At 43.7% G+C, this 23,220-nt stretch overlaps 1 protein-coding gene across 2 annotated transcripts in view; it reads left to right on the top strand.

Annotated features, from left to right (window-relative positions):
- Positions 1-23,220, top strand: part of LOC118021121 (solute carrier family 23 member 1-like) — a 49,944-nt gene that overhangs the window by 19,825 nt on the left and 6,899 nt on the right. For both annotated transcript variants that reach the window (XM_035021160.1, XM_035021161.1), the window contains exons 5-9: positions 10,374-10,533; positions 16,479-16,660; positions 17,565-17,685; positions 18,728-18,884; positions 19,708-19,961. In XM_035021160.1, coding sequence (XP_034877051.1) covers positions 10,374-10,533; positions 16,479-16,660; positions 17,565-17,685; positions 18,728-18,884; positions 19,708-19,961 — 874 coding nt within the window. The remainder of the gene's footprint in view (positions 1-10,373; positions 10,534-16,478; positions 16,661-17,564; positions 17,686-18,727; positions 18,885-19,707; positions 19,962-23,220) is intronic.

Below are 23,220 nucleotides of genomic sequence, written 5' to 3'. Positions count from 1 at the left end.
CTGCCATTTACTTTCCTTCAATGTCGATGTATTACTTTATAACTGGGAAAAGTGACAACCATTTAAAAAGTATTTTTTAGAACAGTATCAGGGCATGTTTTGTGAACCATACCCTTTGAACCTGTGCCTGAGAACAAAAGTCCAGTACGTTGCCTACTACTATCTTGGAGGAGGGACTGGGAGCTGTGGATGAAGGCCCCACCCTTGAGACAAATTCTGAGATCCTGCAACCTTTGCCGCTTCACCTGCTTTCATCTTGGTTTCCCCAGTCCATTTCTCCATGATCAGCATTAAAGCACTAAAAACAAAAAAGGACAGGTGTGTCTTTGGGGCAGAACAGAAGGGAGAGCTGGAGCAATGGCTCCCAATCCATCACTGGTTTTGGACGGAGGGATGGGGGTACACTCAGGGTAGTAAGCAGTGATGGGTTTAAAGAAGATAGACAAACAGCCTTCCCCTTCCCACCAGAAATCTTCCCCCCACTCCCTTTTTTTCTAGACCAAGGCAAACATTTCATCTCTTTAAGCTGATTATTTAAGTACTATCCTCCAAATCTCTAATTAACACCCTTCCATTCTAGGTATTACTAATCGATGTGCCAGTATGAATGTCTGAGATATCCTTTTCTTTCACAGCCCCTCACTCACCACATACAAGACTTCCCATCCTCTTATTCTTCTGTGCTCCCAGCATAGATCAATATTCCGTGTAACCATTATAATTAATGACTATGATATTATTTGGAGCTGAATCATGTTCTCTTTTCTTGCCCCGATTTTTGTTTACCCCTGGAGTTTACATCTTTCTTGTTTCTAATATACTTAATTTTCTATGTACTTATTTCTAATTTAATTCTATACTCTTTGTTTATTGTCTAAATTTCTTCTTAATAATTTCATTCACAAGGCACCTGGGTGGCTCATTAGGTTAAGCGTCCAACTCTTGATTTCAGCTCGGGTCATGATTTCAGGGTCATGAGTTCAAGCCCTACTCCACACTCAATGTTTCTCTCGCTCCCTCTCCATCTGCTGCTCCCTTCCTCCCCTCCCCATGTTCTCGCTCTCTCTAAAAAAATTAAATAAATAAAATTTAAATAAATAAATAATTTCATTTACATCAGCTTCATCTTGATGAACTATCTCCTTGAGCTCTCTGACTTGCTGCAATTTTGAATGGTTGCTGTATATGCCTGGTATATATTTTATATGTCATCCTGAGATGCCCCTTCATCCCTATCCTGGGAATTCCCTTCATGTCAGTTCTCAAGTCTAGATCTCTTGTTCCCATATCTTTTTCTTTTTTGGAGGAACACAGTAATCCAGTAGCTTCCTGAGAGAGAGAGTACATAGGAAATAAATTTTGTAAGACTTTGTTTATATGAAAGTGTGTGGATTCTACGCTCACGTTTGATTGATAGCTTAGCTGGGTATAGAAATTTAGGTTGGAAATAATTTTCTTTCAGAATTTTGAAAGCATTTTTCCATTGCTTTGTAATTTTCAGGGTGATTTTAAGAAAGCCAAACCTTTATGTAACCTCTCCCCGTTTCTCCACCCCAGAAGCTGGAAAAAAAAACTGCTTTATAATCCCAGGGTTGTAAATTTTTATTTATGTGTCACAGCCTGAGTTAATTTTCATCCATTATACTGTGTACTCAGTAGTTCCTTTTAATATGCAAACAGTCATCCTTCAGTTTGTTTGAGTTTCTTTCTCAAACTCCTTTTATTCACATGCTGGATTTCCTGGAATGGTCCTCTAATTCTCTTACCTTTTCTTACCTATTTGCATGTTTTGTATTTTTGTTTTTTGTGGGGAGGAAATTGTATCAACTTTATCTTCCAATTCTTCTACTGAATTTATTTCTACTGTAATACTTTAAGAGCTTTTTTTGTTCTCTGAATATTCTTGTTTTATGCATCCTATTCTAGTTTTATGAATGCAAGATCTTACTTGCCAAATATATAAATGAGAGTGTGTTTTAAAAATTATCATCTCCCGGGTGCCTGGGTGGCTCAGTTGGTTAAGTGTCTGCCTTCGGTTCAGGTCATGATCTCAGGGCCCTGGGATCAAGCCTTGCATTGGGCTCCCTGTTCTTGGGGAATCTGCTTCTCCCTCTCCTCCCCGCTCGTGCTCTCTCACTATCTCTTTCTCTTTCTCTCTCTCTCTCCAATAAATAAAATCTTTTAAAAAAATTATCATCTCCCTATAGGACAAGTTACTTTCATCTGTTTCTTTATTTGGGTCTCTGTCATCTATAGTCCTGTGGTTGTCTGATGATCCTTGTATATCTGTTCATATTTAAAGGTTGGGTCTCAAAAGCTTGACTGGAAGTTCTGAGCCTGAGACTGGGTCTTGTTCACTTTGGACTTCATTGCAGCATGATATGCAGGAATGCCACATAACCCAACTGCAAGGGTCACAATTCACACTGTAGTCTTAATATAGTGTCATGACTTTTGAGTATCTTTATGGTTTTCCCAGCATAGCTGGGGAAGCCTGAATTTCAGCATCTTTATGCTTTTCCTCCCAGATCATCCTATCCTCCAGAAAAGGACCTTCCAGTCTCTTGCCTGGAGAGTAAATGCCTGGCTGAGTTGTTCAAGAAGCTCAGTGGGGAAGTGAGCAGGACGTTTTAGTGTTCAGTGTACATATATTAAATGAATCACCCCGGTGTTCAGTATGGTATCTCCACTTCAACTGTGCCAGTTGCCCGGCAGAGTCCATAGACCCTGTGTCTTGCCTTTTCAGCAGAAGAAACTTCTAGTCTTCTGCCAAGATGGGGGAAGGACAGTTACCTGACTACTTCTGCAAAAGACATTAAATCTGTTTTAGCTCCACATTTAATCTTACCTCAAGAGGCAATTCCTGATATGTTGTGAGTTTTTCAGTGTAATGCCATTTACCTATTGCTAGCATAGGATATGGATTCCCCAGGGCGATCAGATCAGTTACCACTATCCATCTGCTCTTTACCTTTCGAAGTTTTGTTGCAATTGTCTCCTGCTCAGATCTTCTTATCTTGTGATTTATTCTTCTAAAATACATGTTAAGGTCATTTTATTGGCGTTTCAAGAGGGGGAGAGTGTATAACCTGGCATTTTTAACCAGAAGTCAATGTTTTTCTTATTTTGCAAAAAAAAAAAAAATCCAATACATATTAAGAATACTAAATTTTTGTATTTATTAATTGCCTTAGACATTTTAAGTGTGTCTTGGTTTTTGATTAAGATATATTTTTTAAAGATTTTATTTATTTATTTGACAGAGATAACAAGAGCAGGAAACCAAGCAGGGGGAGTGGGAGAGGGTGAAGCAGGCTTCCTGTGGAGTAGGGTGCTCAATGCAGGGCTCGATCCCAGGACCCTGGGATCATGACCTGAGCCGAAGGCAGATGCTTAACAACTGAGCCACCCAGGCGCCCCTTGATTAAGATATTTTTGCCATATCAAAGCTTTGATGTTTCTATGGTAAAATTTATTACTTTTTTCCTTTGCTATTTCTTGATCTACTTTTATTTTTTTATTTTTATTTTTTTTTAAAGATTTTATTTATTTATTTGAGAGAGAGAGAATGAGAGACAGAGAGCACGAGAGGGAAGAGGGTCAGAGGGAGAAGCAGACCCCCCGCTAAGCAGGGAGCCCAATGCGGGACTCGATCCCGGGACTCCAGGATCATGACCTGAGCCGAAGGCAGTCGCTTAACCAACTGAGCCACCCAGGTGCCCCTCTTGATCTACTTTTAGACTTAGTAATACTTTCTATATCCAATAGATAAGATAAATAATCACCTTTTTAAAAAAGTACTTGTATGTGTGTTGTTTAGATTTTTAAATTTAACTCTTGAATTTATTTAGGATTTATTTAGGTGTATGAAGTGAGACTTCAAATTTATTTTTTTCTCCCTAAAAGCCAATTATCTCAATATCATTTGTTGAATAAATGGGAATCAAGACTTTATTCATCACATATTAAGTTATTATATATTCTAGGATCTATCTGTTTAAGGGCTACTATTTTCTGCCATTAATTTCTTTGCTGTGTTTTCAACCATTACCACAGTTTTGTTTTTATTTTTTTAAAGATTTATTTATTTATTTATTTGAGAAAGGGGGGGCGTGCAGAGGGAGAGAATCTCAAGCAGACTCCTCGCTGAGTGCAGAGGCTGATGCAGGGCTTGATCTCATGACCCTGAGATCATGACCTGAGCTGAAACCTCGAATTGGATGCTTAACCAACTGAGCCACCCACGAGCCCCCACACTGTTTTAAAATTAATAACTTTGTACTGTACTTTATTTAGTTGGGCATGCTTTCCTCATTATTCTTTCCTTTAAAAGTCTTTCCAAGTTATTCTGATTTTTAAATTCTTCCAGATGAATTTTTAAATCATTATATTAAAATATTGGGCTTTTGATTGCAATTGCATTACATTTAAAAATTAACTTGGAATAAGTGACACCTTTATAATATTGAATTTTCCTTTCAAGGAACATGGTACATGCCTCATTTATTTAAGTCATCATATGTCTTCTATTAGAATTCTATTTAAAAATATCCCAAGTGGGGTGCTTGGATGGCTTAGTCGATTAAGCGTCTGACTTTTGGTTTTGGCTCAGGTCGTGATCTCAGGATCCTGGGATCAAGCCTGGTGTTGGGCTCTGTGCTTAGCGTGAAGTCTTCTTGGGATTCTCTCTCTCTCTCTCTGCCTCTCCCCCCATGCTCATTCTCTCTCTCTCAAATAAATAAATAAATCTTAAAAAATCTATTATCCCAAGTTATTCTTTTCTTTTTTTTAATCCCAAGTTATTCTATAATGCAGTTGTATCCTTTGTTATATTTTTTGAGCATACTCAACAATTTTCACTTGCTTCTTAGAGGAAATTTTTCCTCTAAATCTTCAGAGCAGGAAAACATTTCCCCTCTTCTGCAGGATCTTTTTCAGGCCCAAGTCATGCTGGGTTTTCTGTTTATTCATCACTTAACTGGAAGAGATCTATGTAGTCAAAATGTCTAATGGACAAGTTCAACTATGACCATTCTGTCTTAAGTCCATCAGACACTAGGTTTGACTTTTGAGTTTTTGTTTTGGTCTCTGCATTTTCCAATTTCAGCAAGAATCTTACTAATTCAGTATAGTTAGAATCCCCACCCTCCATATCTGATGGGGTTCCTCAGTCTCTACCATCACTCAGGTGATGTCTGATCACCCTGGCCTGCCTTCAGCAGGATTTCCCCACCTCCTGCCTTATCCCTGATGTTTCCTCTTGGTAATTTTCCAGCTCCTGACCCAACCCTGCTCCTGGGCTATCAAGTCCCCCCTTTTCTTAGGGTATTCAGAGTTGAGCCTGATTGCTCTCCCCTACTACAAAACTGCATTGTAGGAGTCCTCTTGAATAAAGTCATTGTAATGTCATTAACTAGTGTCATGAATACATTTTTCTTCAACAGGAGTGTACCTGAGAGCTCAGAGAGAAGGATGGGAGTTTAACTTCCCACTGCTTTCAAAAGGGCAGATGTTTCTGGTTATTGATTAAAACGGGACTACAAAGAGAGGAGAAAAATGTCTCCTCTAATCATTAACATAAGCTCTAGTTTGTTCTCAGCGCATGTCTTGTTATCAGTTGTTTTTATAACAAACACACTTGCAATTTTGCGGGGTGACTCAGCCTTTCTTATCAGGGCTTCCCCACTTCCGAGCTGAGCCCTCCCACCGCCACTCCTTCCCCCACCCCACCCCGAGTCTCCTCCTACACATGCAGTGCAGTGTCACCACCCTGAAGGGCTCTCAAGATAACTATATGAAGATGCTCTGTACCTTTAAAATACTATGTCAACTTAGATGTTAATAGTAGCCCCGGGGGACACATTCCTGTGGCTCTGCCAACGCAAAATACCCATCCTGTTAAGACTTTTAAGATACAGATTTTGACGTTTAACCTCTTAGGAAACTTGCAAGTCATTGTTGTAAAGAAGAATGGCGGGGCATCTTCTCTTCTTCAGACTCGAGCATCCAGATGAGACAGTGAAGAGTGGAAGGAGTAGGATGCACAGGGAGAGTCTGCCCACATTTTCTACAGGATGTTGTGAGGGCAGCAATGGAGAATTGCAGCCAGATCCCACTCCATCTGAGCCCAGACTGGCTCTTCCTGTAAAAGTTCATGAGGCTGGGTGTGTAGCGAGTGGGGCCGGGAGGCCAAGAGGAATAGCTGGAAAGTGAAATTGGATGGTCTGAGTATAGAGTGGTAGGTCCTTACTATGTTGTAATATATTTGGAAGCCCCTTAAATCCTATTTGACACAAGGTGACGTGTAAAGGCTCAAGTCAATACATAGCGTGTTGGAACTTGTGGGACATTGTCAGGGCACCTCTTTCAAATCAAATGTAACAGAAATAAAAAGAACCAGGGAAGGGGGACCTCTGAAAAAGATCCAACAACAATACTAGAGCAGTAAGCTTCAAAGTGATGAGTAGATCCAACAGCAGCAACTCAATCCCAACGGACATGTGTTGTGACCTCACATGCAGAGAGCTGTGCCTCAGACATTAACCTTTAAATGTTAACACAAGCCCCTACAGTAGAGAGATAGTGTCTACTTTAAGAACTGGCACAGAAGAGGGCGCCTGGGTGGCTCAGATGGTTAAGCGTCTGCCTGCGGCTCAGGTCATGATCCCAGAGTCCTGAGATCAAGTCCCGCATCTGGCTCCCTGCTCAGCGGGAAGCCTGCTTCTCCCTCTCCCACTCCCCCTGCTTGTGTTCTCTCTCTCGCTGTCTCTGTCAAATATATAAATAAAATCTTAAAAAAAAAAAAAAAGAACTGGAACAGAAGAAATAACGAAGAGGAGTGGAGTGGAAGCTTCGGAGCTCTGTGCAGGTGGTGCTGTACTCCCTGCAGGGCTGAGGACAGCGGACCACAGAGCAAGGGGATAATTAACACAAAGATGTAGCCTTGGACCAACCCAAGCACACGGATTCCAACGACACAAAAGAAAAGGGATGTAGAAAACAAATCTTAGAGAACCCACCTGCAAGAGATGTGAATGCCAGACAACAGTTAAAAAACAAACAAACAAAAAAGCCCACAGTATAGCATCTGTAAGAGAAAACACTAAAGAAAATGTCATAACGTACCCCTCCTTCTCAGGAAGTACCCACACATCTCAGAGGGAATAATAAAGTAATGACAATTACTGCTGTTTGGTGAGGTCTTACAGGCCCCAGGCACTGACCCACACATTTAAACATATTTAATCTTCACGGCTACTCCCTGGGGAGAGTAGACTCTTTGACTCTTTGATAAAATAAGAGAGACTCTTATTTTATCAAAGACGACACTGGGGCTTGCAGAAGTTGGGCAACATGCCTAGGTCACACAACTGATAGGAGGTTGAGCCAGATTTAAACTGGCCATGGGTGTGTGCCGTGCTCTTCATCAATGTCCTAGGGAGACCTGAGTGCTCCTCCTGGTTAACTCTATGACCTTGGGCCCAGATCCTCTACCTATAAAAATGATGAGGCCAAGCTGGATATGTTTCAAGAGGCTCTTCCAGATCTAAAATGTTGAGTTGGTTTCAAATCAAAGTCTATAGTTTATAAGAGAGACATTTAAGTCAGAAGGCACATGAATCATACTCATGAGCAGACTTAAAAAATATAGGGGTTGCCATCATGGTAGCAGATAAAGTTAATCAGGAAATTTAAAAGAACACTGAGATATGCATCAAGGTCACCATCAAAGGTAAGACATACATAGAACAATGAAAGCCTAGAGTAGTACTGAATGCACATACCCTATACACACCCTAGGGACATGCATAAAGGAAGAGCTAGCAGAAATGCAAGGACTGTATGTAGATCTCTCTCTCTCTCTCTCTCTCTCTCTCTCTCTCGCTTGCTCTCATCTATCTACCAAAAGGGTACTGATAAGAAGTTATATCTGGGGCATCTGGGTGGCTCAGTTGGTTAAGTGTCTGTCTCTTGGTTTTGGCTTGGGTCATGGTCTCAGGGTCATGGGATCCAGCCCCACAACGGGCTCTGCACTCAGCACAGAGTCTGCTGGAGATTCCCTCTCTCTCCCTTCCCCTTTGCTCCTCCCCCTGCTTGTGCTCATGCACTCTCTCTCTGAAATAAATAAAATCTTTTTAAAAAAGTTATACCTAACAGAATGGGAGTGGGGATGGGGCAGGAAGGAATAGAAAATGGAACTGGAAGGTGTAAGTATTAAATAACAAGGGAAAAATTTATGCATACATTGTGTGAACCTAAAGGTAGAGCATAATAATACCCTGAGGCAAATAAATGAAAAAAAAAATTCATCTTGCTCTTAGACATAAAAGATACTTAGCAATTACCAAAAGGCAGAAAGTCCATGTATCATATTATCCCAACAACATGTAATCATCTTGAAAGAAAATAAAATGAACAGAATTAGAAAGGAACTCAACTACTTGAAAATTTTGAAATGCTTTCTTTAATAATTTCTGAATTGGATGCAAATCCCTGCATACAGTAACAGAAAGGATTTTTTTTAATGAAAAGAAAGCTCACTATCATAAAAATTGTGATAATATCCAAACCCTATGTAATGAGCGGACAGTTTATAGATAAGGCGAGAACAAACATTACATCACACGAATGAATGCACATCTCTCCTAGCTTAATGAAATGCAACTTAACATTTGTTAGGACTTCATTCCATGCCTATTAAACTTAAAAAAACAAAATGATAAGCCCAATGTTGGCAGGTTTTTTGTGGTACCAGGCTCAGCACTGGAGGGATGGGAATGAAAAATAATGAATCCCTGCCCTTGTGGAACCCAGTAGAATGGACATGGCAGACATGGCGGACTGTATGTAAGCATCATCATGAGGTGTTTAAAGTAATCCTTGAGAGTAAGTTACTGGAAGTGGTTAGTTTGTTAGTATGAGGGCTGAGATGTGTGTCACTAGAATATAACTGGGAGTTTTGTCTTACTCACCATGGTGTCCTCAATATTATGGAAGCCACTGCCCACCACAGGGCAGATCCTCAATAGACACTTGGTGAATGAGTGCAATGTGCATATGGAATTATAGCAAAACCTTAAAACACAAGTTCTGTCTTATGTAACTCTGGTTATACCCACATACTCTGGTTTATATGTTCATTTTAAAGCTCAAGGGGATTTTGTAAAGATCTAAGTAGAGCATATTTCCCTCTCTGTCCAGATATTTAGATTCATAATTTTTAAATTAAAAAAGTATTCACACATACCCATACCACCATGTATTCTATTCTACTTTGGAGCCTTATGGGTCTAGATTTATGGATGTAGATGAGTTGTCCTCAACCCTGGCTGCACACTAGAATCCCCTGGAGCTTTAAGTACACTCCATACCTGGGTGCACTCCTAGACAAGCCCACTAATTTGTCTGAAGGTGATGCCCAGGCATCATCGATTCTAATGTTCAGCCAAGATACCAAGGCCTCTTAGGCAGGAAAACTCTTCCATCAAATTTATATTTTCATTACATCGGATGTACTTGGTCATTCTTGAGAATAATCCTTTAAGAGGTTTTTGTGAAATTCTGAGTTCAAAAATACCCTTCTTGTATTGTGAAGAAAAAAGTATCTGAACTGGGTGTATCAAGATGCTGGGGTGCCTCTGTGCCATCCTTCCCCTGATGTTAATGTCATGGGTGGGCAGACTAGGCTAGCCTTGATAGCCTCTGATCTAATAGGAGAGGATTGTTGGAGGTTGACTTATCAGGCTGCGTTTATCTCAAAGGGAAGAAAGTTCTAGAAGTTCTCCCAGAGGCCAGAGGGAGAAGCCAGGCAGGAGTAAGAAGAGCCTGGATGGAAGGAACTTGCCTTGATAGTTGACCTAAAAACCATTTTGTCCATGTGATAAAAGGAGGCTTGAAGGTCAAGGTCTGGGATTGCTGATCATTTCTGAAGACACAAAGGAGTCTGGCAACCCAGATTTTAGGCTGTGCATCTCTTGGTGGGAGAACTCCACATGGGAGCTATGCTTTTATCCTGGGTTCTGGGGAACATTCTCTGGGACCAGGGTACCCAATGGCACGCACTCTACATGCTTGCTGAGCTCTGTGCTGTCTCCAAATCATTTGTCCCAGTGCCTCCTGGGTTTGTCTTTCCAAGACTGGGGTTCAGTCTGCCTGTCTTCCCCTACCCACCTTGTCTACCTGTCCAAAGTTTGGAAGGGTTCCTAGGTCTGACTTGGAGCATGGCAGGAGCTCCCTGTATACTGGGACCAGCTGGGTCATGGATGGCCTCTAAATCAAGCTAGGGCTTGGGATTAAAGAACCTCCAGTGGGCGCAGTTTCAAACCCGTGCTAAGGGATCTTAGGGTAACTGCATCCTCATTCCCCTCCTCCAGGTTGCCCATTCTCCAGGGAGGGACGTTTGCTTTTGTGGCACCCTCCCTGGCCATGCTCTCCCTGCCTGCTTGGAAGTGCCCTGAGTGGACATTCAATGCCAGTCTGGTGAACACCAGCTCTCCTGAGTTCACTGAGGAATGGCAGAAGAGGATCCGAGAGGTAACAGGGCAAGGGGGGTGGAGGGGACAATGTCACACGCCTACTGTATGTTTGATAATCTTGCTCTAGTTCTATTTTTTTTCCCCCTCCTTCCAAAGTCTGCACTTGTACTTTTGTAAATGAACTTTTAAATTTTAGGTTAACACATATAGAAAATAACACAGTAAATTTCCCAAAGCTGAACTTGTTCCTGTTACCAGCAAGCACCTGGATCAAGAAACAGAACATTAACGCCACCCCCAGAAGCCCCGTCATGCCTCCTTCCAGTCACTCCTCCCCTGGGGATCATCGCTGACCTGATTTCTAACACCATAGATGAGTTTTGCCTGGTTTTGAACTTTCTATACAGAACTCCACAGTACATACTAGTTTGCGCCTGCTTTCTTCATTCAACATGATTTTTTAAAAAAGATTTTATTTATTTATTTGACAGAGAGAGACACAGCGAGAGAGGGAACACAAGCAGGGGGAGTGGGAGAGGGAGAAGTAGGCTCCCCGTGGAGCAGGGAGCCCAATGTGGGGCTCGATCCCAGGACCCCGGGATTATGACCTGAGCCGAAGGCAGACGCCTAACGACTGAGCCACCCGGGTGCCCCCATTCAACGTGATTTTTACAGGAGTCTTCCCCATTGTTATATGTCAGGGTAGACTCTTCATTCTCTTTACTGAGTAGTGTTCCATTATATGATTATACAGCAATTTACTTCTCTATTCTGCTGTTACCTGAACTGTGTTTAAGGGTAGTTTCCAGTTATTGGCTGTTATAGATAGTATTGCTATGGACATCTGTGTACTTGGTTTTAGGTGAACTTATCTATGTATTTCCATTGAATAGACATGTGGGGGTGGAATTGTTGAATCATAGGGTATGTGTACCAGTCAGGGATCTCCGGAGAAACAGAACCAATGGGATAATATAGAGATACACACAAGAGGAGATGTACTGTAGGAATTGGCTCACGTGGTGAGGGAGGCCAAGTAGTCCTTGAGCTGTTTGCTACAGACGTTGATTTTCATGCTGGTGGGCAATCTGGGTGGCCAGTCGTTTTTGTAGTAGTCTGGGCCGGGTCTTCAGTTGCAGAAGAGGCAAAGCTCAGACCAGCAACACTGTCAATACCAGTTTTAAAAAACATGAAATCCTCCCATACTCTGAAATGTCAGGCGTGGGCAGACTGCCAGCTCCGTGATGGGCCATACACCCTCCTATTCTCCCACCCAAGGCACCTGTGCCCATTGCTGTTGACAATCTGGACCATCCTGGGCAACGCAAGTGCCTTCAGATGGAGATGGGGATTATGTTGTTTGGGAGCCCGCGTGCACATGGTTTGTGGCCCAAGGTATCAACTCGTGGGCCCTGTGACTACATTCAAAATCATACTTCCTCCCTCTTTTTAAGACTCAGGGACATCACCATGAACCACCTATATTTGAGATTTAAATATAAACTCCTGTCCCACACAAGGTAAAATTTCAATAGAGCCTTGTATGATCCACTTGCCAGGCCAAACTGCTAGTCGTTGGCCACACCCCAAGCCCACAGGGGCGATCCCGAGCATCTATGTGTGCGTAGTCAGCCGCATCACACGTAACTCAGCCCATTGGCTGGATTTAGACTTGCTTTCCTTCTTCCACCAAGGGTCTTCTGTGGAAATGTTAAATACTCTAACAGCCTCCCCCTTTCTCAGTTAGGTGAGCAGCACCTTTAGCAAGGCTCTAACCCGGTCTTTCTGAATTTAGGGACTCACACGGTGAAACTCAAGTCTTTGTTGCTAGAGTTAGGTTACATTGTGAAGTAGTGTCTGTCCCAGGGGAGGGGGGATTGTCACTGGCTCATGAATCCTAGGAACCCCTCCCGTGTAACTGCCTTTTCTTTACCCGACCATAACTATGTCCTTTAATTTTTTAAAAAGATTTTATTTATTCATTTTTGCGAGAGAGAGAGAGAGAGAGAGAGTACAAGCAGGGAGAGAGACAGAGGGAGAAGCAGTCTCCCCGCTGTGCTTGGAGCCCAATGCGGGACTCAATCCCAGGATCCCTGGGATCATGACCTGAGCCAAAGGCAGACGCCTAACCGACTGAGCCACCCACATGCCCATAACTATTTCCTTTAATTAGCAAATGTTGTTGATCTGTCCTTCCTTACTTGAATGTCTTTCTGGCCTCACTCGAGATATGGTTGGGGTCTCTGATCTTAGAGTTATTGGCACCATTCACCAGTGGTCTAATTCCAAACAGTGCAGACTAGTTAGTAATGGTCTGTCAAAGAGGGAGAGGGGAGGAGGAGCTGCTCCAGACCCCAACCTCACCCCCACCCCCACGGCAGAACGGAAGCTCCTGGCTTCTGACAGGGTCCGTCCTCATTCAGCGTGGGTTCTACTACCAACATGTCAGGGACCACTGGGCTGCGAGGGCACAGTAGATCTGTCTGAGCCATAACCCGTGAGTTGCAGCCCAAACCTTCTGCGGTTCTTCTTCCCTTTCAAAAGCATCCTTTTGGCACACGCCTGTGCTCTGATAGACAGGCTGAAGGTGCACGTACCTCCAAAATCTCATCAAGCCCTTGTGCTTCCTTTTTATCTCGGGGTGGACCCAGAGTTAACAAGCTCTTGAATCTTTAAAGAACAATCCCATGGTAGCTCTGGACGAAGATATGCCTAAGAATTTCACTCGTCAAGCTGGTGGGCCCTGGGTTTTTGCCAGGCAGGCTGGCCAATCTCAGAATGCCATGTGCTGTAGCGCCTTCTCCAAATTAGGCTGTGCTTCTTCAGGGAAGCCTGTTTTTACGGTGCCATCAACAGAATGAATCACGGAACACTTGCGCGGCTTGTGGGTGTTTGTTTATCTGCTGTCCCCCTGGGGAGCCCATATTTGGCTTCGTTAAATCCAAATTAAACTTAAGCAAAGAACAAGAAGTGGGGGTTCCTCACCCTGCTCTGCTAGATGCCAGGGCAGGATTTCCCTTCGGCGCAGACCTGCTGAACCCTGGGGTTTCTTATGCAGGAGTCTCTTGCCTGCATCCTATCCAAGAAGAAAGATCTGACGAGTTCATTTGTCTCTCCTCCTACTCAAGCACTTCTGCTCAAATCTTTCCTGCGTCCTAACGAAGCATCTGCCTCCAGCCCTACCATAGCCCAACTCACAAACCTGCAGCGCATTCAGAAGCAGTTATCTTGTTTTGAGGACACTGGGCAAGCGTTCTGGAAAATAATTTCCCTGGGGCTTGAACAGTATTAATAGTGAGGGAGGTGTTTAGGGATATGGGTCATGCTGTACCTGCATTAAACATGGGATCCCAAGTGGCAGAGACACCATATTTTCTTTAATACCTTTATTGTTTATTTTTGTGGTTATGATATATGGAGTCCTTTAAAGTCCTTTAAAGGAGTATGAAAACTACAGCTCTGTGACCAAATCCAGCCTGAGGTCTGTTTTTTAAACTGCTCACGAACTAAGAATGGTTTTTACATTTTATTTTATTTTATTTTTAAAGATTTTTAAATTTCTTTTTTGACAGAGAGAAACAGCGAGAGAGGGAACACAAGCAGGGGGAGTGAGAGAGGGAGAAGCAGGCTTCCCGTGGAGCAGGGAGCCTGGAGCGGGGAGCCCGATGCAGGTTTCGATCCCAGGATCCCAGGGTCCCAGGATCCCAGGATCATGACCTGAGCCGAAGGCAGATGCTTAACGACTGAGCCACCCAGGCGCCCCTGGTTTTTAGTTTAAAAGGTTGTTTTTAAAAAAAAGAGTATGTGATAGAAAGCGCACATGGCCCACAAAATCGAAAATATTTACTATCTGGCTTTTTACAGAAAAAGTTTGCCAATTCCTGCTCTGAAACCCAGGGCCCAGGGTAGAGATTCCTTTTGCCCTAAGACAATAGTCTCCACTGTTTTTTTCCCACGTTACCTCCAAGGGTCCAACCCAGTGAGCCAAACCCGGAGCCCTGTCTGTGGTAGTTGAGCTCCATCTGCTGGTCCAGTGTTTTTCACCAGTGCTGTAAGTAGGAGAAAGTTCTTGCCTCATTTCATTAATTGGATTGACTGGTTGAATTCGCCAAGCCAGCCTATTGGAATCTAAGGTAGATTCTCCTTGTTTAACTGAGTTATATGTATCCACACACATCTCAAGGATTGAAACCACTGGTGGTCAGCACACCAACTGTGTATCACTCTACGAGCCTATGAAGGTGATGCAAATATAGGACCAGTAGGAAGGTCGTTACTTACTGGGCTTTAAGTAACGGGGAAGTGAAAGTGAACAGTCGTTCTATTTTAAGGACATGGTGGTAGCAGAAAAAGTAAAAAACTGGGAAGAGGAGGCAAGTTCAGTTTTTAACACCTTAGACCAGTCCAAACTTCACCTTTCAGTACCTGGTAGTTTTTATGTAACTACTTATGTGTCCTTAGATATAAGTGAAATGAGTGACAGCAATGATATAAGGGATGAGAAGGAGGGATTTAAGATTATTTTGTTTTATAAGGTGCTCACCCTACCCATGAACTGGCATAGTGTTATTTGAAAGTGGACTTGGATTAGTTGTAAAAGTACATTGCAAACTCTAGGGCAACCACTCAAAAAAAGTGAAAAAGAAAGAAAGAAAGAAGTATAACTGATATGCTAAGAAAGGAGAAGAAAAATGAAATGCTCAATTAAAACCACAAAAAGAGTAGAAGATAAAAATAGGAACAAAGAACAAGGCCAACAAATAGAAAACGGTAATGAGTATGGTAGATATCAACCCAATCATATCAATAATCACTGTGAATGTCAATGGATTAAATGTACCAACTAGATGACAGAGACTGTCAGAGTGGTTACGAAATACATATGACCTAACTATATGTTGTCTATAAGAAACTTACTTTAAATACGAAGACACATAGGGACACCTGAGTGGCTCAGTCAGTTAAGCATCTGCCTTCGGCTCAGGTCATGATCCCAGGGTCCTGGGATCGAGTCCAGCATTGGGCTCCTTGCTCAGAGGGGAGCCTGCTTCTCCCTCTCCTTGCCTCTCTCCCTGCTTGTGCCCCCCTCAAATAAATAAATATCTTTAAAATAATAAATATGAAGACACATAGAGATTGAAAGTAAATGGATGGAGAAAAATATACCATGTTAACACTAATCAAAATAAAGTAGGAGTTGCTCTATGACTTTCAGAAAGAGCAGACTTTAAAACAAGGAAAAGTTATCAGGGATAAAATGGAATGCATAACATCCAAACTAGAAGAGTAAGAAAGGAGGCTTTAAGTAAATTTAATCAGTCCAGTCGATCAGGGGTTGGCAAACTACAGTCCATGAACCAAATCTGGCCTGCTGCTTGTTTTTATATAGTTCACAGGTTAAGAATGGTTTTACACTTTAAATGGTTGAAAAAGAAGACTACTTTTTCATGATATGTCAGAATTATATGAAATTCTAATTTCAGTGTCTACACATGAAATTTTATTGGAACACAGCGAGGCTCATTTGTTCACATCTTGTCTGAAAAAGTTTCAACAGAGCCCATATGGCCCATCAAGCCTAAAATATTCACTATGTGGCAGAAAAAAAATTTGCCATATCTTGCAATAGAAAGTGGGAACACAGAAAAATAAAGCCGCAAGAGGTTCAACACGCTATGGAGTGATGTCAGTTAACATCATCATCATCACTGTGACCAGTAAATACTTTTGAAAGCTATTTCCTGAAAACCTCCAAATGAAGTGAAAATGTCCAACAAGTAGTTGGAAATCCAGAGCCGGAGAGAGGAGCAAGAACAGGGCTCTCCTTGCCTCCATTGCTCTGGGGTTCAGGTTTGATCCTGCACTGCCTCTGTGCGTGGCACCTGGGGGGGCCCGGGTTAGAAGTGGGCTGCACAGCTGGGTTTGCCATGATGGCTGGAACTGGGCTGAGGCCCACAGTCTCTGCAAGCTTCAGGGTGTCTGAGCTGTACTTTCTCTCTTCAGTTGCAGGGCGCCATCATGGTTGCTTCCTGTGTCCAGATGCTAGTGGGATTCTCAGGCCTCATTGGGTTTCTCATGCGCTTCATTGGCCCCTTGACCATCGCTCCAACCATCTCCTTGGTGGCCTTGCCTCTCTTTGATTCTGCGGGCAATAACGCTGGGATCCACTGGGGGATTGCTGCCATGTAAGTGCTCTCTGGGAATGGAGTGTCAGCTCAGTTCTTTCTGGTGGAAGATTACCCAGTAGGAATAATGTGTTCTGGATATTGGCAAACTCTTGTGGTTTACAGATAGTTTCATAAACATTATGATACTTAAAAAGTGGTGAAATTGCTACCATCAGTTATTACTACTATTTGTTACATTATTAGTCCTCAGAAACCGTAAGTTAATGACAGGCGGTATATAAGAATACTTAGTGTTTACAGAACATTGATACTGCGGGTCCTCTGCCTGCTAGGTTTTCACTGAGCCAATGTTTGTAAACCTCTGGTACCTGGGAAGGGTGCAAAGACATCGCTCCAGCTCTCAGTAATCTTATAGTGTAGGAGAGAGATGAGCCTCAGGTCCAAGGAGCTATAACACCAGGAGACAGTGATGAGCATCATAGAATGCTGTGCATGGTCCAGGGCAGGGGGTGATGACAGCCAACGGGGAGGATCAGGAAGGCTTTAGGGAAAAAAGAGGCCTTAGGCATTTCCACAGCGCTGTGAAGGGACTTGGGGTTGGCACTGGACATGCTCATTCACGCCGCGGTGATGGTCTGACCAAGAGGACTAGGACTTGCACAATGACCCGGGAGAGAAGACAGTCTCCGACTCGGGCCTCACTGGCTCCACCTGCTGGGATCTGTCCAGCTGCTGACCCGCCGGGAGTAACAGCCCCCCTTCCCGGTATTCCTCTCTAGCCACCAGCAGCTCTGAAAGGGACCAGCCCCACCATCTCAGGGATGGGGCCTGCCTCCTTGGGGACGCTCCCAGTGTGGCCCAGCCACCCCGTCCCGGAGACGCGTGGTGGCTCAGCTTCCTGGACCCTTGCTCAGGACGAGCCCCAGCTTGCCAGGCTGGGCATGGCTTGTTTCTGTTTCAGGACCATCTTCCTCATCGTACTGTTTTCTCAGTACCTGAAAAACGTCGCCGTGCCAGTGCCGATTTATGGAGGAAAGAAAAAGTGTCACATGTCTAAGTTCTACCTGTTTCAGGTCTTCCCGGTAAGAAGCACCCCTGCCCTCTTCCCTTCTTAGGGGACTAAGTGCCCCAGAGAGTGAAGGGCAGCCTCTCGCACTCCCAGTAGGTTCCCAAAGCAAATGCTTCCCCGTGTGCAGGGTCTCTCCTCCCTGACCCCCACTCCTCTGCCATAGAAGGAGGCTGAGGGGAGCCCCACCGGCCGTGGGAATGCTCCCTGGCTGTTGGTGTAATGCCGTCCCTGTCGCTCTGCAAAGCTTCTCATCCCGGAGCAGAGAACCCTGCCCTAGGTCGCAGCTCTGGGCACCCGTGTGGGACATCCTTGTCACATGTTCCTGGGGCCGTCCCCATAGCAAGGTTCATGGCTAATTATAGAAAACTGAGGACCCAGTTGCTCAGATCAAGTTCTCGGTGGCTCGTGACAACACTGGTCCCTCACTTTTCAGACATTCCTCTGCTGGATTTGCATCTTGGTGTTAGTTTGTGTGGCTGCCAACCACCCAATACGTTTTCAGGTTTAATTTAACTGTGAGCTACATTTCACGTTGTAAAAAGATACTTCCACATATCACTGATCTCTCACCGCCCTGCAGGCTGGTGGTTCTACCATTCTGCATGCACAAGAATCACTTGAGGACATCACTAAAAATACACCTTTCTGGGGTTCTGCCACCAGGAATTAAGTATCAGTAAAGCTTCAGGCTCTGTAGAGCACTGATTGTCATTTTATTGTACAGACGAGGAAACTGAGGCTCGGAGAGTTTGATCCAAGGTCATGTGACCAGCCAACAGTGGAAGGGGAGACAGACAGTAGTCCTTCGGACCCAGGCTCTGCCTATTCTGCTAGACCTTTCTGCCTCTATTTGACACAAAGTTTTCCATGGTTTATATCCTACATTTCTTTAACGTGCTAATGACACAGATTGCAGTGGTCATTGCAAGGGCCAGTAGCCCAGCATCTCCTCACTTCAGAGAGCCTCCCCGACCTCCCTCCCTGGCCCAGCACCTCTGGAAGGTGTCGGCAGGGGCTGGGCCCTGGGCTGGGTAGTGAAGGGGCTCCCTCTGCAGGTGCTGCTGGCGCTTTGCATCTCGTGGCTTCTCTGCTTCGTGCTCACAGTCACCAACGCCCTTCCTACAGCCCCCACCGCCTATGGGCACCTGGCCCGTACTGACACCAAAGGCGATGTGCTGAGCCAGGCTCCTTGGTTTCGCTTCCCTTACCCAGGTAATGAGAAGATAGGGCTCCTTTCTGCCAGGGACACGTGTTTTCCAGGACTGTCCATGGGGTCAAGGGCACTGAATGGAGAGTTGAATAGAGCCAGGGGATAAATCTCCTCCAAAAGATCTGACAAGGAAGAGCAGGCCCTAGGGGGTCTATGGGAGACCCCTAAGAGAAGGAGACCCTTGGGTTGTCCTAAGAATCCTCTGGGGGTGTTAGACCAAAGGCTCCCACTCCTGGACCTTCTTCTCATCCCCTCCTCCATGATACTCAGAACCCATGGTCTGAGAGCGGGCAGATCAGAGAGGTCTCGACCTTCTAGCCAGACCTTTGGGAGTCTTCCTGGATTAGTTAGATTCTACCTAAGGGAGCCTTGGGCTGACTTAGAACATTTCTAAGTCAGATACTTAAAAAATATGAGGTCAAGGCCATCCCTTAGCCCACTTCTGGTTGCCTTTCCCAGCACTTTTGGCTCAGGGGTATTAATAACCAGGTCCAGGGAGGGCTGGCCTGGCCCTGTGGACTGTGGAGCTCGTTCCTCCCTGAATAAGAATGTCTGCCTCCAAATGCTTCAAGATCTGCCCAGGAAGGGGCCCTGCTGTTGGCTGTTTTTGCTCACAGTGACCTCAAGGTCTGGGTGTCTGACTTGCCCTCGGGGAGGAATGGTTGGGCAGGAGTCCAAGCCAAAGCCTCCGGACAGTTGTGGGGTTGGGAGATACACTGCCTGGTCTTTCAAGCCTTCCAAAGACCCCCTCCAGCAGAGAAGTTATTTTGGGCTCAGCAACCTGCTGTCTTCTGGATTAACGTTCCCTCTGCCTCGTTCTTGCAGGACAGTGGGGCCTCCCCACCATCAGCCTGGCTGGGGTCTTTGGGATCGTTGCGGGGGTAATCTCCTCGATGGTGGAGTCAGTAGGCGATTATTATGCCTGTGCCCGGCTGGTGGGGGCCCCACCCCCTCCGAGGCACGCGGTCAACCGCGGCATCGGCATTGAGGGTCTTGGCTGTCTTCTGGCGGGGGCCTGGGGTACAGGGAACGGCACCACCTCCTACAGCGAGAACGTCGGGGCGCTGGGCATCACCAGGGTAAGTCTGCCGCCCGTGACCTTAGGCTGGGTGCCTGCATCTGTCACCCACCTGTGACTGCAACAAATGATCACAAACGCAGTGCTTTCAAACAACTCGGATTTGTCATTCTCTTGATCTGGAGTTCAAAAGTCCAACACGGGTCTCAGGGAGCTAAAGCAAAAATATTGGCGGGGCTGTGTTTTCGTTAGCTTTGATGCAGGTCTTTGTTTCTTGTTCCTTATGAGGATTATAAACACAACCAAAAAATTCATTTTGATGTGGGAAATCCTTACCGCATGTCTTGTCAGGAAGACATTTAAATAAATAAGCTCTTAGACTGGAAAGAACAATAAGCGAAGGCAGGATCTGCTACTTTATCACTGCTGCATTAGTGAATTCAGTAGTTGCCACTTTTTAAAGATACTTAAAAAATACTTTTAATTGTGGTTAAAGACGCATGACATAAAGACTGAAATCTGCACCAATCAAACAACTCCTTATTCTCCTTTATCCCCAGCACCTGTCAACTAGCATTCTAGTTGCTGTTTCTATGAATTTGACGACTCTAGGGACCTCATCCTACAGTATTTGTCTTTCTGTGACTGGCTTATCTCACTTAGCAGAATGTCCAGGACTGTCCACAGACAGTCCAGTAATATTCCACTCCATAGATATACACCGCATTTTGTTTATGCCTTGTGTCTGGATTTCATTCTAGCTCCTCTCTGTGGCCCTTACAGCCCTTTATGGTGGAGCCCTTGCCTTGCTCTTCATCCATCTCCTATGTGTCTCTCTGTCCCCCTGCGCTCCAGACACATGGATTTTCCTTCCCGCCTCCTCCCCCGTAGCTTTACTGAGATATACTTGATTATAATATAACATTGTGTAAGTTTAAGCTGTACAGTGTGTTTATTTGATACTCTTCCATTTTGCCATGTGATGACCACCATTACCTAACACTCCCATCATGTTACATAATTACCATTTTTTTTTTTTTATGGTGAGAACGTTTAAGATCTACTCTCTTAGCAACTTTCAAGTGTGTAATTCGGCTTTATTAAATATAATCACAATATTGTACATTAGGTCCCCAGAACTTACTCATCTTCTAACTGGAAGTTTGTACTCTTTGACGAACATCTCCCCATTTTTTCCACCCTGAAGACCCTAGTAACCACCACTCTACCCTATTTCTGTGAATTTAGCTTTTTTATTTTTTTACTTATTTTATTTATTTTTTTTAAGAGAGAGAGAATGTGTGAGCAGGGGTGGGGAGGGGCAGAGGAAGAGGGAGAGAAAGAGAGAATCTGAAGCAGACTCCGTGTCCAGCGTGGAGCCTGAGGCGGGACTCAATCTCACAACCCTGAGATCATGACCTGAGCTGAAATCAGAGTTGGACACAACCAACTGAGCCCCCCAGGCGCCCTGATTTTAGCTTTTTTAGACTCCACATATGAATGGTACCATATGGTATTTGTCTTTCTCTGACATATTTCACTTAGCATAATGCCTTCAAAGTCTATCCATGTTGTTGCAAATGGAAAGATTTCGTTTTTTATGGCTGAATAATATTCCTCTGTGTGTGTGTGTGTGTGTGTGTATACCACATCTTTCTCCACTCATCCATCATTTAGGTTGTTTCCATGTCTTGGCTGTTGTCAATCATGCTGCAATAAACATGGGTTGCAGATATTTTTTCAAGTTAAAGTTTTGGTTTCTTTGCATAAATACTCACAAGAGGAATTGATGGATCATATGGTAATTCTATTTTTAATTTTTTGAGGAAAAGCCATGCTGTTTTCCATAGTGGCTTTGCCAATTTATGTTCCCATCAACAACACACAAAGTTTCCCTCTTCTGCACATCTCTACCAACACTTGTTATTTTTTATCTTTTTTATAACTGAACCTAACAGATGTGAGGTGATATTTCATTGTGGTTTTGTTTTTTTTTTTAAGATTTTATCTATTTATTTGACAGAGAAAGACACAGCTAGAGAGGGAACACAAGCGGGAGTAGTGGGAGAGGGAGAAGCAGGCTTCCCGCAGAGCAGGGAGCCCGATGCGGGGCTCGATCCTAGGACTCTGGGATCATGACCTGAGCCGAAGGCAGACGCTTAACGACTGAGCCACCCAGGCACCCCTCATTGTGGTTTTGATTTGCATTTCCCTGATGATGAGTGATGTTGAGTATCTTTTCGTGTGTCTGTTGGCCATCTGGATGTCTTCTTTGGAGAAACGTCTGTTCAGTTTCTCTGCCTATTTTTAAGTCATCGTTGTTGTTATCATTGAGTTGTATAAATTCTTTATACATTTTTTATATTAATCCCTGATCAGATAGATGGTTTACAAATATTTTATCCCATCCTGTAAGATGTCTTTTTATTTTGTCAATTGCTTCCTTTGCCGAGCAGAAGATTTTAGTTTGATGTGGTCCCATTTGTTCACTTTCGCTTTTGTTGTTTGTACTTTTGGTGTCATACCCCCCAAAACTGTGAAGACCAATTTCAAGGGGATTTCCCCCTCTGTTTTCTTCTAGGACTTTCATAGTTTCAGGTCTTACCTTTAAGTCTTTAACTCATGCTGAGTTAAATTTTTTGAGTGGTGCAAGGTAGAGGTCCAATTTCATCCTTCTGTGTGTGGTTCTCTGGGTTTCCCAACCCCATTTATTGATGTGACTATCCTTTCCCCCATTGAATATGCTTGACTTCCTTGTCAAATATTAGTTGACCATATATGCATGGGTTTATTTTGGGGCTCCGAATTCTGTTCTGTTGGTCTATGTAGACACATTTTTATGCCAGCTGTTTTAATTACTACAGCTTTAGAGTATTGTTTGAAATCAGGAAGTGTGATGCTTCCAGTTCTATTCTTCTTTCTCAGGATTGCTTTAGCTATTCGGGGTCTTTTGTGTTTACAGACAAATTTTAGGATTTTTTTCTATTTCTGTGAAAAATGCCATTGGATTTTTGTTAGAGATTGCTTTGAATCTATAGATCGCTTTGGGTAGTATGGACATTTTAACAACATTAAATCTTATCCATGAACACAGGATATCTTTCCATTTGTTTGTGTCTTCTTCAATTTCTTTCATCAGTGTCTTATAGTTTTTAGTGTACAGATCTTTACCCCCTTGGTTAAATTCATTCTTAAGTATTTTATCATTTTTGATGCTATTGTGACTGGATCGTTTTCTTTATTTTTCAGATATTTTGTTGTTAGCTTATAGAAATGCAACTGGTGTGTTGATTTTTCTATTCTGTGACTTTACTGGTTCA

The sequence above is a fragment of the Mirounga leonina genome, unplaced genomic scaffold (assembly GCF_011800145.1).
Source record: "Mirounga leonina isolate KUSES-001 unplaced genomic scaffold, KU_Mleo_1.0 Mir_174, whole genome shotgun sequence".
Lineage (NCBI taxonomy): Eukaryota > Metazoa > Chordata > Mammalia > Carnivora > Phocidae > Mirounga > Mirounga leonina.
The sequence above is the reverse complement of the archived record's forward strand: the minus strand, read 5'-3'. Positions and strand labels throughout refer to the sequence as shown.